Below are 15,311 nucleotides of genomic sequence, written 5' to 3' on the forward strand. Positions count from 1 at the left end.
TGTACATAAATAATAATACTAACGGTAATTATAAGTAACCATTTTAAATTTAAGCAATTAAGTACTAACAACATTGTAAAACATAAGCAAGTTTTGGAATAAATGGCTTTATTATTATTATTATTATTATTAATAGTCGACGTAATTGTAAGTAATAATAATTAGGTGTAGTTAAAGGTACCCCTTTGTATTCCGAATACTATTAGACTTATATGATGATGATATTAATTTATCCCTAATGGGAAAGGCAAAGAACTTTAGTCCAAACAGCCAGGTCTTGTTCTTGGTAATAATTGGAGAATTTTGTTAGTTTTAAAGGCCGAAGCCACGTTTTACGTAGTTAGGAGTTCTAGACTTATACATGAATAATACTTTTCAATCTAATGATTGTACTCGTTTGCAGAGACTGACGTGATAAGATCTGTACATAAGGCTATGCACTTCGCACAATCGAATTGACATGTTGTATAGTATTGTCGTAAAACTTTTCCTGACCGAAAGGCAAATCTCATGGGTAAATCTGAACCAACAGCCTATCACTTCCTTCCTTTGTCAATCGTTATCAATTAGGGATAAACATATAAATCTAGTACTTTTTTTTTTTCTCTTTATGGCTCTGGCACGGTTTGTGCATTAGCCCTTATAGTACTTAAGACTGGTAAATTTGTTATCTGTGCGTACATATTGGGAATCTAAACGCATCCAATGGGGGCCTCATAGCCTAGCGGTCTTATTAAGTGGCAGCTAGGTGAGGGGTGCCGGGTTCGATTCCCGGTTCGAGGGCAAGATTTAATTTAAATTTGTTCTCGGTCTTTGGGAGGGTTGTGCGGTACCGGGCGAGTGCTTAAACCGTACATGGAGGACACGGTCGAATTTCTAAAGACAAGCACGAATTATTAAAAAAAAAATCCTATACATGACGCTGGCTAATGCACAAATCGTGCCCGAGTCATAAAAAAAAAAAAAACGCATCCAAGTGTCAGCTGTCAATTGTTAATAATTAAGAAAAAATCAAAACATTGCACATGATTTATTAATTAATATTCGATAAAAATGCTTTTAACAATTTAACTGTAATTTACTATTTTTGTTATTAGTTTCGAAAATGAGTGTAAATCAGTCACCGTCTCGTCCTGGAGAAGCTGCTTTACAAAATATGCAAATCCTCAAAAGCGAGAGTTCTGTTTTCAAAGTCCCTAAAGTACCAATAAAGAAAAATGCAAGAAAAGCTCAAGTTTTAGATGAAGAAGAATATGTTGAGGTATGTAATTAATTTAGGAAATAGTTAATTATGAAAATATAATGTGAGACAAAAAAAGCATGTGTCATTCTAAAGAACTTGTACCTTATAAATTATTTGCATAGGGATAACTTTTGAACAAAACATACATGTAATGTTTGGAAGCAGTTCATATTTACAGCCTATACTTTATAGAGGGGATGAAATGATATCAAACTTTATTTTACTTGATGCCAAACATAAAAGTGTAACTATATAGTGCATACATGCTAGTTTTCTGACCTTTTTCCTTAAACCTTAAAACACTTAGGTGATCATCCTATTGCACTTCACTACTTGGATACTTAGGTAACTTTATTTGTTATTCTAATAGATAGTGTTAATGACTACAAATATGAATATTTTTTAGCATCCATTTTTTATAATGCCAGTAATTTATAATTATTTACATCTATTTTATCTGATTTCAGGGTATATCAAAAATAATTCAAAGAGACTTCTTTCCTGACTTAGAAAAGTTGAAGGCACAAAATGATTACTTAGAGGCCACTGAAAATAAAGACTTTGCAAGACTTCGTGAAATTGCAAGAAAATATAGTGGTAGTAGACCACCCACAGAACCTTGTAAGTACATTTATCTTTGGAACCTTGTGTATTACTGAAAAAGTGTAAAAAAAAACTAAATATAGTATAAAATACTACTCTATGCTATAAAACTAGGTTTAACAAAGGTCCTTTATAGACTAGACTTCAACGCATTAAATATGATATATGGAATAGATGATAGAAATAGGTAAAAAACATAATTACTTCTGATTATAGAAAAAAGAATTATGCATAGAATTAATTTATTCTTTAATTTGTTTTAGATAATTCACCAGCGACATTTGACACACCAGGAGTGGACCGGCCTCGATCACCATCAGAAAGGGACTTGAGACCCCCTGATACAAGCTCTGACAACAAATTAACAGATATAACAGATAATCATACCCTAGGTAATATTTATCAGCTTTTTTAATTTGTACAGTTGCATTTATAAACAATATACAGTAGAACCTCGTTAAGTCGAACCTCGATAAAAACCTCCAAATCTCGAAAAAATGTTTTGTTCCCTTCCCTTAAAACACCAAAACCTCCATTACTTGAAATCTTGACCCTCTGTTAATCGAAATAATCACCGAGTCCCTCCAAGCTATTTTGGTACATATTTTCACTCTATAACTCGAAAAATTAAATTTGACCTCTGTATCTCGAACATAGGAACGTTTTATTTTACAACCTTTACAACTTGATCATTTGGAATTTATTATCTCTATTGTTCGAACAAAAATAAGTTACCGACTTTAAGAACTTGCCGACAATGTGAGTACACTATTGTTTCTTAGAAAACATTTTAGGAGTATACAATAATAAATTTATGACTCATGGAAACACGTGTTTGCTTGCTTTGTGTCAGGTGTTCAATTTTGATTCCCTTTGAAATTTATAAGAATAAACCTCAAACTCTTTATGTCGAATCAAAATCCGCCTAAGTCGAAATCCTCCATAAGTTGAAAACTCTATAACTCGAATTTTTTGGCGTCTCCCTTGATGTTCGACTTATAGAGGTTCTACTGTATTGTTATAATTAACGGTTATTGAAGGAGAGCTTTTGTCATTTCTTTATTTGCAGTGATTCAAGTTTATATAAGATAATTATCTTAATTGATTCTGTATATTCAATCTATTCTATGTACAAATATATATATTTGTTATAATGCAAGATGGTTTAGGTTTAGGGACAACTAAAAGTGTATAGTTGATTTGATTAATGAATTGTCTCTTGACTGAGAGTTAATTTTACATTACAATCTAACTTAATTTAAGACTAATTAGGCAAGTAAGTCCAGAGTAATTAACTAATAGGGGCTACTTGCAGTATTAAGAGGAAGACTCTGTTGATAATGACAATTAAAAGTGACAATAATTTTATGAATTTAGATGATTAGACTATTTTACATTAAATATATAAAAATGCTATTCTATACCTTTATCCTTCTATATTTTATGTAGAACCTTGTTAAAACAAATGATTATTACCTTTTAGATTCATTCCTTGCAAGTCATACAAGTGAGGACAATGCTAGTTATGATCGTGTGATAGCATTAGAGAACAAAAAAAAAGCAACTAAATTGGCCTCACAGTTTGAAGCGGAGATTTTATCGAAAGCACTTGTTGACTCAGCACTAGCACTACCATCAATTGAACAACAGGCTGACCAGATGGAAAGACCATATGAGGTTTGTACATAAATATACACTTCTATTTACCCTACGCTAGCTTGTGCTACAGAAAGGAAATGAGGAATGAATGTATTATTGCGTTTGCGAGTGCAAATTCCACATACTATTTAAATTAAACTATTTATTTTTTTCTAATTACTTAGAACACTCTGACCATAAGAAATTCCCTTTTACATCTGTTAAAAACTTAAAAGGAATTATTTTCTAATACTCTTTTGAGACGAAGTGATATTTCTTTACACATCCTACATGTGTACTATCTTAAATTCTACATATAAAGGGATAAGACGGATTTCGAAAATGATCAATTATTACTAAAAATATTGATTTTGATGTTTGTTAGAAAGATAAACCAAGATGTGTTTGTCTTAGTTTGATTCCCAGTTCCGGTATGTTCAAATTTAAATGCAGTTTTGTGGAAATTTACTATATACAGTTCGTCTCCATGTATTATTTAAATATTAGCTATCTTAATCTACCCTATAAATATTAATTGTTTGAACTTCTTCATTAAAATATATTGTGAATGAATCAGAAGGAAATGGTTAATAATGAGATAGCTAAGCCAACATGTAATTATGTTCATTGCCTCCTTTACAATAATTATAATTAATATCACATTAATATTTAATGATTCTTATAATGATTATTCTTGAAACTTGAGCTCCATGCAACGTGTACGTAAGTCGAACTCACAAATGGAACGATTATTTTATGTAATTATGATATTTTTTACCTATTATGTCCATCTTTAATATTTTTAAAACGAAACCTTTTTATATCAAACCTTCTTCCTATTTATAAAAAAACCTTATTGATATGTTATTTACTTATTATTTCGTACGTGATATCTTTATTTAGTTAATAAGAACATAAATCAGTTATTGTGTATCTATTAAATTAAGGATTTAATTTTATTTTACAAGATATTTTCTTACAGCTAGATACGTGGCGGTATCGGGCTAAAAACTACATAATGTATGTCCCAGATGGGGCTGAGTCACAGAAGCCTAGCGCAAAGCCAGAATTACAGTATCATAATACTAAACTACAAACTCAGCCGTTTGATTATGTTAAAAATCAGGAAGCAATCAGTGCTATAGCAAGAACACAGGTGTGTACTTACTTATAATTACTCTTAAGACGAATGTTATTACTGACTAGCTTATTTCCACGATTTGACCCACGTTGATTTGAGACCTATGCCCATAATACTATTTGACCATAAACTATGACTTAACTTTAAATTATGTATGCCAAGAATTTTATTGAAATGTTTTTATATGCACTTTTCAAAATTATATACTCATTTAGATTTAGATAAAGTATTCATTTGGGTGAGAATAAATAATATGTTTATAAAAACCCTAAAAAAATAATGCTTTGTTTTGAACATTTTTTAACAATAGAAATACATAATGTCGTTAACATTATTTTGTTTCGTTAAATAGTTAATGATTAACCATTAATAAGCCAGAATTTTTAATTTAATTTCCGAACCGTTACGACTTAAGGGCCTACAAAAGAAAAAACGTACTACTTAAAGGCCGACAACGCACTTGCAAACCTAGTGTTGCAGGTGTCTATAGCCGGTAAACACATCTTTTTTTCTAAACAATTTTTTACGGTTTTATTTAAACCTTTTATTCTTTTTTTTATGAGGACCTAATCTGTTATAATAAATTTGTCTTAGGGCTCCAACGACAAAGGCAAGATAGGCGTAGACGGTGTGAGTATATCGGGGGATAAACCTCCGACAGCCTACGAATTGTTAGCAACGCCTTCCCCGAGACCTGGTGTAGGACCAGACCAATCACCGCTCATGACCTGGGGAGAGATCGAGGGTACACCTTTCAGACTCGACGGAGGGGACACCCCGTTACCTGCGTGAGTTTATTTAGTGTTAAGAATTAAATTTATTTTTAAAAAGAAAATATAATATTATGACTAATGTTAATGTATTGGAGTGACAGCTTCACCCGGTTTTAGTAACTAAACTTCATTTTGGTCGTAATTAATTTGAATTATTTTGTCTTTGTTACTGGAGAAAAGTGTATATAGTAATGATGATAAAAATTATTACAAGGATGTATGTATAGTTACTATTTTTTATGGTAAGTATTTTTTTTTAATCACAGAAAATTAGCGATAAATTAGATAACCACGATCCATCTTTTCTTATTATTTTATAAATCAATAGACGATGTACAGATTATCGAAGATAACATAACTATCACAATTTTAACGATTTCAATAAACCTGACGTTTTTTTAGAACGTCATTGAAGAAACAAGAACGTCTTAAGTATACTCATTAATTTATTTTGATTTTAAACATTAATATAAGGTCAATGAGCTTTATAAGGCAAATTAATTAAGAGAGAAGAAATAATTTTAATAATAAAGTACACAAACGTAGAGTAGAAAATACGTCGAAAAATGTTAATAATACTTATAGTGTTGGGGCGGGTGCAGCATACCGGATCCTCGAAGGTGGCGCTCGGGAGAGAATAGCGATGCAGCTTGCTGAACAAGTGGCTAAGCGCAGGAGACCAACCACGCCCCGACGAACGCCAACACCACAGAGGTAAGTGTTGATTGATTCTGAATCTTACCTTTTTCAATCATTAATGTTATAAATTTAAAATGCATATGTATGCATTCTTAGATATTTTTTTAAATAGTGTAGTACATAATAAAGTGTTTGGCAGTAACGTGGTAATGTGCAGAGCACAATTTAATGTTTTTGTTTTAATTACTCTTTAATGCATAATATTCTACGGTTTCGATATTTTTAAATGTGTGTGGAACATGTATACTCACTTTTTTTTAGCAAAGTAGTTTTATTCTAGGAGTACATTGTCTTCACATATATATATAATTATTTAACTAATGTATACAAAATATTGTAAACCTATTTTAAAAGAGTAAGTGTGGAGTTTCTTGCCCATTCTTCTCCACACGAAACTACCTTTTGGAAGGGGCAACTAGAATCATCTTTATAATTTATTTGATGTTCAGAAGTGCCATTTGAGGTGGTCAAATTGAAATAAATGATTTGACGTGACAATTTTGTTACTAAAAAGTATGTTTGCTCATAAAATTAGTCTGTTTTACTAAAGGCAGATTTGTGTAAATTACTACTATTGTAATTGTGTATGAAATGAGCTCTTCTGAACGGGTGCTTTTGCGCATCATTATCATCTAATCGTTTTCTTAAATTCCCTTCTCTATGGTCTTCGCGTTATCAATGGAAATCATATCCGATAAAGTATCAAATGAGAGTTTTATACAGTTTCAGAACGAACACGGAGCGTTTAGCGAGTATGTCACCGGCTGCAAGAAAACTCGCGGCTAAACATTTACTTTCACCCAGATTGAAACTCACTCCCAACGATATGGGTATCTCGCACCCGTCAAAAACACCGACGCCCAGACGACCCCTTGTGGCAACACCGGTTCAAGATACAGGCAACTCTGATAACATCACAGATAATCTATTGCAAATAAATGTCTCCAAACGGAGCCGGTTAAAGGCTCAAGATTTCTTCATTTAACTGTGTATTAATATATTTATCTTTTAAATAACGTGTTTTATTTAAATTTTTAATAAAGAGTTAAATACTTGAGGTGTGTAGTTGTACTGATTTACGGATACACTTTCGATATATAAACTAAACTAGCAACGTGTTAAATGGTATTTAATAAAAATTGATATTCCTAAACAATATTCCTTAAAGTTACCGCGGAATACGGAATATTCCGCGAACTATTTCGCCGAATAGCTATATTTAATAAGTTGCCGTTTATTAAATGATTACCTTTGAAATTTTTTAAGTCAAACATATCACTTTTTTACATTTTAATCAAACCGAGTCCCATCTAGAGAATATTTTTTCTCCAGATACTGTTAGACTTTTAAAGTGAAATTTTATAAAATAAAGATAAGTAGATTATTTAAATAGGTCTACTTAATGATAACAAAAATTTATTGATCTAAAGAAATATCATATTAATAGTAAAACATCAGTGTTAGCGATTATAAGTGTAGCCGAATTACGAATAACACAGTAGCACCATTTTATTATCTATTTTTCTATTGTTCTTGACTGTTACCGTCATTATATATTCCATCACTGTTGGAAGATTTAATTATGCAGATAGAAAAATGCATTACTAACGAAGCCTTCAAAGCACGGTTGAAAGCGCATAAACTATTATTAGGTATGAATATTCGGCTTCTTTGACCTCAGTAGGCGAATATAAGAAGTCTACAAGATAGGGCAGGGCGTTCATTGTGAAGCTACGAAACGTTATGATATGAAAAGAAAGTTCGTGAGGGTATCTGTCTATTTTAGCTAAGTCATAAGATGTTTTAGTTACTAGTAGGTATGTAACATATTTAGGCAGGCAGCCCTGATCGAAAATCGTAGCAGCCCTGACCGAGTTTTGAGGTAGCCCTATACATATTATTATTAGAATATTTTGTCCCGTGGAACAATGGTCATAGATTGTGGTTTTTATATTTGTTTTATTCAATAAGATAATTCAGCCTCGTAGCAACAATAATTAATTTTAATTGAATGATTTAAGTTACGAATGTATACAATCATGAGTTATAAATGAAAATAATAAAAAAAGTACTTACATTTGCATCGCTCTTCGTAATCGCAATCGTCTTTATTCTCAAGTGGATTTTGGCTGATTCACATCGTCGATTTTCGGGCTTAAAATATGCCGGTTTGCTTACGTTTCCTTCAGCGTTCAAGCAAGTGTTCAGCCGGGACGAACTATGGACTTTTATATTGAGATTTACACATTTGATTAATAGTAGACTTTGGGGTAAATTAAACATGAGATTTAAAAAACTTGAATTTTATTATTGGGACTTAAAAATCTTCCAAGATCCTGATTAGACCAGGCTAGTCAAAACCACCATAGTCTTCTCTTTTTAATGTACATTTATTCCTTATTATAATAATAATTGTAATGCATAGAATCGCGAGTAATACGTGATTAAAATCAATCAAATCTCTTCGAGGTATATATGGTGGTATTTAAATGAATAATACCAATTAGACACTACAATATAGATACCGTATTTAAATACTTTATTGTAAATATTTTTTCTAATATATTGTCACAGGTATTGTCATTCTTATTTTTATATCTTTACGATCTTTTTCGTATTCGTCATAGGGTTATATAAAATAAAAAACTAAATGCAAAAATACTGCACTATTGCACCTGATACAAATTACATAACTGGTCTGAAGAATTACAATGTGAGAAGTTTTTACTTTATCGCATTGTTTATAATACTGCTCTAGTCCTCTAACCACAATTATAATAACAAAGGAATAACTTAAATATTTTGACCTTACATGCAAGCCTTGTTTTCCCGAACAATTTGTTATCGAAAATCTAAATAGTTGTTATATACGCCACAACCTGTTTTTAACAAGGTTTTGCTTTGAGCAACAATATTTTTAAAACGATTAGAACGGTAGATATGCTTTGTACCATGGTTGTTTAGGTTTTGGTTTATAATATTCCGAGTTTGGTTTGACCTTGGCATCATCAGTCGGGTCTTCTTCAAAAACATTAACAAATGAAGCAAAATACCCGAATCGCGGGAACGCCAAAAAGGGAAAATATTTTAGGAGAAATATCGTGACTTTAAAGTTTATGTTTAAATATAACCTTCCCCAGTAAGTCGTATAGAATGCAGAAAATAGGGTGATTATAGCTAATCTATATTTGCCAGCGAAAGGCAGACTTTGATATTCGGGGATAGTTTCGATACTATCATAGTGACGTAGGTATAGAAGCCTAGACGATGGCTTAGGACATCCCTCTATGGCCGGTTCTAATATGAATCTGTTGACATCGACACCTGAAATAAAAAACCTTCTTTAAGTATGTTACTGATACTGAGTCTCTGAATCGCCTTTTGTGTATATTGATAATTTACTTCAAAAAATAAACCAGTAAATGTCATTGACCTCTGCGCCGCGCCTGATAATAGGGATTGCTATTTGTAGTTCAGAGTACCTTTAATGTTTGTTTGGTTGTAGTAGGTGTCTTGGTTAGTATTGAGTGTTTTATACCGCTCAATACTAACCAAGGCTAATTCAGCGCTACGGATTGAAAGAACTAAGTATATAGAATTTTTTTTTATGTAATAGGAGGCAAACGGCACACCTGATGTTAAGTGATACCGCCGCCCATGGACACTCACATTGCCAGAAGGCTCGCAAGTGCGTGGCCGGCCTTTCAAGAATTCGTACCCTCTTTTCTTGAAGGACCCTAAGTCGAATTGGTTCGGAAATACTTTAGGGCAGCTAGTTCCACATAGTGGTGGTGCGCGGCAAAAACTGCCTTAGAAAACGCTCAGTTGTGAAACGACGGACGTCGAGGTGATACGGATGGTATTTTGTATATAAAATCGTCGGAATCGCTATGGCTTTTGAAAGTAACAGAGTGCCCTGATGAGACTTAAAACCCATAATAAAGACTTCTAGTTATACTAAAAAAAACATATTAACAGACCATAAGAAATTTTAATATGTACGTAATAAAACTTACCTATGTCTTCAGACTGTCCGCCGAGCATATCTCTTATTTTGTCTTGTAAGTTGGCCCTTTCTGTTTCCGTATAAACGTAGCCCGGCACATCCATAAGGTGCTTCGTCAAATAAAGCAATCCATCAATGTTAATCGTGGGATTAACACACCACATAGCATCAAGTAAGCAACGCGAAAGGTGCTCAAAATATTCTGGTACATTTGTTAGACACGGTTTGAATACACGATCTTTGAGAATATGACAAACTTCTTGGGTCTCTTTGAAAGTAGCTCGACAAATGTTGTACCTGAAATTGATTTTAATAGTTTTGCTTCAGAAATTCTGGATGTCTAACGAGTATATTTGAATTAAGACAAAGGAATTAAGTACATCTAATATATAAAATTCTCGTGTCACAATGTTCGTTCCCATACTCCTCCGAAACGGCTCGACTGATTCTTACGAATTTTTTTATCCATATTCAGTAAATCTGAAAATAGTAGCCTATCTATCATTCAAACCCCAAAGGTGATCCACACCAAAAAGAAATTTTTTTTGGATAACATTTTTTTTATTATTTTATTATGTGGCATTAAAAATACATGTAATTTTCACCCCTCTACGATCAACCTCTATTTTTTATTATAGTAGATAGTTATTTTTTTTTAACTTAAAAATGTTTCCTAGTAATAATATACATGGCAAAACAATATTTGCCGGGTCAGCTAATAGTTAATACATATATAGATAAGTATATATTATATTATTAATCACGAGTCACTAATCAAATGTTGAATTAAGTAGTTTTTTTACATAAAATTAATAGGTAACTATGTATATTAAAAATGATAATATATACATCCTTGATGTTTTCAGAATTTGTTTTTTATTTCCTTATCACATTGATTAATTTAATTACCTATCTTCTAAGCCGATAGCGTAGCCGATCGTTCTCCAAAAATGGTTATAGGCCTCCCAATCACCTGGTTGTAGTTGCTGAATGCCGAACTTATCTGGCTTTAATAATGATATACCGATGAATCCAAATTGAGTTATGGCCAAATCCCTTTGAGAGATTATTCCAACTCCCTTAATTTTGGACGCTAAACTCGCTTTTACGTGTCGAGTGCGGACTGCCATTAATGATTTCCAAGATCTGAAATTGTTGTTTTCCTGAAAGACTTTTCGGAAAGAAACAAAATACCAGAACCTCGCAATGTCGTATCAAACACATTAATGTGTAAAGCGTGAATATGTGTATATTATTACGGTATAGTGAAGAGGGAAGAAAAGTGTTATTAGAAGACGAAGTTAAATATATAAACATACATCTATCCAAATAAAAACAGACCAATGAATTTTTGTAATAATTATGAACATCTTGTACACGCAAAGAAATCTTTCAATGAATTGCGATTTTGTAAATCCGTACTAAATATGTTTCTTATTAACCTAGTACTTACATACTTCCAGGCTTAAACTCGTGTTCAAACCAAGACACAGTGTGTAGGACCGTAGATAAATATCTTTTATATGATGTGTACACTGAGTTAGACCTTCTAGTACTTATAAGGATTTTGAGTATTGAGGGTACTGCGAATACCGCAACAAGACCGACCAACATTGAATTACTGAATTGAAAACAATGGTCCCAATAAAATCGTCGAGCTCTGAAAATAATAATAACGTAATTTCAAACCGAAACTCTATCAGTGGGGAGAAAGGCGTAGGAGTAACGGCACGCGGTACGGCTGCCTCGCGGTGGAAGGTTATGTGGGACTCGATTTGTAAAGCTGGGGAGGACGCGTTCAATGCTTGGACAGATTGGAGCTTCCTCACGCCCGAATTCCCTGTGTAAATATCTGCCGAAACAGCCCTGTCCGGACGGTATCTGTACAAGTTGGTAGCTGGGACCGACAGGGTGCTCGCACATTTTTCGACTTGTGGTCTGAACGCGTTGATGATGTAAAACCCAGTGTCTTATTGCTTGGTTTTGTGGTGCCGACCAGGATGGATACTCCACTGACTATGAGGGGTGCGTGACTATTGGTGGTGGAAACATATCGCCTCCGATTTGGTGAAGGCGACTGTGAGACCAAGCTTTCTAATTTCAGACACTACTCTGGCTACTCCGCCAGTTGCGCGTAGGCGCGCTTCATTGTAATCCTGCCTACAAGCAACCACATATATCGTCTCCGTAACAGATAATTGTCACTTTTGGATGTACTCCGGCTCGATAGCGTCTATCGTGATCGCCTGTTTACAAACCCAAATTGCGCCTCGTGTCTGTTAGAGCCTACAGTCTCTTGATGCTTTAAATACCTGCTTTCCGGCTTCACCGATTATTATACGCTGCGATACGCTGAGGGTGACTCGGGAGGCTTTCCATCCTTTTTTAATAGCACCAGCCGTCCAGTCTTTCATGCGATGGGAAGTGGCCTTTTCCCAAGTATTCTGTGAGGAGACATTGAAATCGCACGCCAAGACCAAGACCAGAGCCGAGGGAAAGGGCCAGAATTCGCCCGAGCACGAAGTCAGGCCCGGCGCGGTTTTCTTTGTGGAAATCCACTCTATTGCTGCCTCTAATTTCGAGAACGATACCTCAGGGATGGTTTAGCTTATTACTAACACAAAATTAGGTTTGGTAGGGTTCCGACGCTAACAAAAAACTAATTTGGCTTATTTAAGGGTTCTTAAATCTGTGACACTTTAATATAAGTGTACCTACACTTTAATATAGTTTTGGAAATTATCGGAAACAAAAATGTTATATTACAATTTATGAGTGTGGGAAAAACGAAAAGGCTCATTTTGGCTTCAAATTCTTCATAATTATCGCATAATTGCTAACAATTGGTTATGCTTCTAATAATTATTGGCTAAAATGTAACTTAACTTATGTTAGGTTACATAACTCTCGTGAATTTGATATAAACTCCCTAAGTAAGGTTATCTAAATTGGTAACTTACGTACTGGTTAAATTTTTTTTCATCGTACCATTCCGGTATCCTCATCTCCAACTCTTCCGGTCTTTTTGTGTCTGATGGTTTTTCCGTCGACTCTTTCGAAAAGAGGACATCGATGTACTCCTCGACTACAAAAAAACTTCTTTTTAGAATAATTAAGTAAACAATAAGACTTTTTAAGTTAAAATAAATATAAAAAATCATTCGAAAATCACGAATGTTCAAAAAAACCTGTTTTACAAAATGAACAACAAAGTTTTCAGTGTAGAAAATAAAACTATTCCTCATAAATTATGGCGTTTATTAACATTATCATAATATCGTCATGATTGACAATGTCGGATTAAAAAAAATCCAAAATCCACTTTTTATCATATTTGCATACTACATTTACTAAATATTACGGCTACATTAAAAAAATTCCATCTGTTTTAAATTTCAAATTAGTCGTTAAAGTGACGGATTTGATAGAAAAATTTGATTTTTCTAGAAAACTGTGTAATTTAATGTTATTATTTTTATTTTATTTCAAAAGAAACCCTTTTGTTTGCTTGTATGCCAATTTTCATAATAACAGAATATTAATTAAAATAGTAATGACAAAAACTAACATGATTATATTATTTTGAAATAGCTGCCTGGTAAAGTTTACTATTTGTCAGATCCGTCACTATTCTACGATTATGACAATATATACAATTTAAATGTTTATACAGTTATGGTAGGTACTGCAATAATAATAAAATTAAACTATACTTCGTGTGTATAAATTATAGAATATAATAAAAAATACAGTAAAAAAGTTTGTAATAGCTTCTATTGCTGGAGAAATCATTAATTATTCTACTACATAATGGATATTAATAATTAATATTGTGTTGCGATCTGTTGTAGTCAGAGATCCAACAAGCTTTATCGTTTTAAAATTTAACTAACTACAACTTAGGGACTTGAAGAGAATACTCCTCAAAAACCTCCTTCCTCATTGACAAGTTTTAAAAATTTGACAGACAATAAAAGAGGTGTCAGACGAATCACAGAAGACAAAGATAGGATTCAGAACATAATTCCGAAAGATTGTTAGGTTAATAAACACCAATGATGTATGCGACAGTGAGTATATTGCAATTGCATCCCGGAGAATGTGTCGTTGAACCTTCGCTGCCCTTGTTTGGTTTATTATTAATTCAATTTGAGAGATGTCTCAAACGAAGTTTTGTGTGTGAAGGTTGTTAAAGATCCTACGTATGCCGTCTGCTGTGAGCAATATTGAAAAATGTATTCAGATTTATTTTCATAATCAGTTGATTATGAAATTTGACATAAGGTCAAATTTCTTAATATGTCGATGCGCAATAAGGCATAACATTTTAATCAGTTGTATAAAACCACTATTCTCCGTGGTATGTACCGTTATGTTAGTGCGTTTGTCCATTGTCGACATTATTGAATCAACAGCAAACACGTGATAGTTTTTCTGGGTTAAAAGACGTGACGTTTGTGCTTGCACAGCGGTCTCGTTTTCATGTGGCTGGTGCATCAGACATTTTTATTGATTCATTCATTTATTTTGATTTCCAATTTGCAAAATCATGATTATAACGGCGCAATATTTTATTACGTTGCCTATAATGATTTATTAGTTACTTATATTCATGATATATGTAAAGAGCATACATAACACAAATATCATTCTTATTTAATAGGAGTAGAACTCATTTGGCATTCATCCAATATTCGAGAAGAACGCATTACATACAATTAAATCTCAGCCAAGTTCATTGATGTAAATGAACGTTCGCGTTCGCGATGGTAGATAACACATAACAATGGACAAACGCGCTCTATATTGCGATTTGCGACTTCCTTTTAAACAAGCGTTATAAAATAAATTACTTCTATTATACCTACCGCTTAAATCCATTTTATTATCGAACAGGCACTATAATATTTATGTCAGGTAGATGCCACAGATAATACAACGTTCGACGCGTCTTTCCGCGGCGACGGTCAACTAGAAATACGTGAAATATTTGCTGCTGGTGGGGCAGCCCGTTGACCGTTTTCTACTACCAGACTATGTAATGATTACGTATAGATTATTCGCATTATGAATGATACATTGCGGAGTTTCTAGATGAAATGTTGTCACGACATGAAGTTTCACAATAACGTATATCAATTGTTTAGATCAACACGTTGTTATTCTTTGTTTAATTCGAGGTAAATGTCATTTTCAGAACATTGATTT

At 33.1% G+C, this 15,311-nt stretch overlaps 2 protein-coding genes across 4 annotated transcripts; one reads left to right on the forward strand and one right to left on the reverse strand.

Annotated features, from left to right (window-relative positions):
* Positions 1 to 1,023: 1,023 nt before the first annotated feature.
* On the forward strand, positions 1,024 to 7,110 carry LOC125054020 (splicing factor ESS-2 homolog). 2 transcript variants are annotated; one of them, XR_007117651.1, is made up of 8 exons: positions 1,024 to 1,261; positions 1,711 to 1,864; positions 2,110 to 2,238; positions 3,330 to 3,523; positions 4,467 to 4,640; positions 5,220 to 5,413; positions 6,001 to 6,112; positions 6,821 to 6,958. XR_007117651.1 is itself a non-coding variant. In XM_047655671.1 (8 exons), exons 1-8 carry the CDS (start codon positions 1,106 to 1,108, stop codon positions 7,080 to 7,082), a joined length of 1,392 nt encoding a protein of 463 aa, XP_047511627.1. In that variant the 5' UTR covers positions 1,024 to 1,105; the 3' UTR covers positions 7,083 to 7,110. The 2 variants fall into 2 exon arrangements, 1 of the variants encoding a protein (XP_047511627.1); XM_047655671.1 differs by having other exon boundaries at positions 5,984 to 6,112; positions 6,821 to 7,110.
* A 1,274-nt stretch (positions 7,111 to 8,384) lies between these two features.
* On the reverse strand, positions 8,385 to 15,101 carry LOC125053980. Of its 2 annotated transcripts, none has more exons than XM_047655623.1 (6): positions 14,972 to 15,101; positions 13,068 to 13,188; positions 11,557 to 11,763; positions 11,013 to 11,249; positions 10,114 to 10,400; positions 8,385 to 9,421 (listed from the first exon to the last, which is right to left on the reverse strand). In XM_047655623.1, the coding sequence occupies exons 1-6, from the start codon at positions 14,982 to 14,984 to the stop codon at positions 9,024 to 9,026; spliced, it is 1,263 nt and encodes a 420-aa protein (XP_047511579.1). In that variant the 5' UTR covers positions 14,985 to 15,101; the 3' UTR covers positions 8,385 to 9,023. The 2 variants fall into 2 exon arrangements, with proteins under 2 accessions (XP_047511579.1, XP_047511580.1); XM_047655624.1 differs by having other exon boundaries at positions 13,064 to 13,188.
* Positions 15,102 to 15,311: the final 210 nt, after the last annotated feature.

This window comes from Pieris napi, chromosome 11 (assembly GCF_905475465.1).
Source record: "Pieris napi chromosome 11, ilPieNapi1.2, whole genome shotgun sequence".
Lineage (NCBI taxonomy): Eukaryota > Metazoa > Arthropoda > Insecta > Lepidoptera > Pieridae > Pieris > Pieris napi.

Coding starts and splice junctions, on each gene's coding strand:
- LOC125053980 (XM_047655623.1), bottom strand. Junction 11,764..13,067: donor GATGAAAAAAAATTTAACCA/GTACGTAAGTTA, acceptor TATTATTTTCAG/AGCTCGACGATTTTATTGGG. Junction 11,250..11,556: donor GAGTTTAAGCCTGGAAGTAT/GTAAGTACTAGG, acceptor CAACAATTTCAG/ATCTTGGAAATCATTAATGG.
- LOC125054020 (XM_047655671.1), top strand. CDS start 1,106: ATGAGTGTAAATCAGTCACCGTCTCGTCCTGGAGAAGCTGCTTTACAA. Junction 2,239..3,329: donor AACAGATAATCATACCCTAG/GTAATATTTATC, acceptor ATTACCTTTTAG/ATTCATTCCTTGCAAGTCAT. Junction 4,641..5,219: donor GTGCTATAGCAAGAACACAG/GTGTGTACTTAC, acceptor AATTTGTCTTAG/GGCTCCAACGACAAAGGCAA.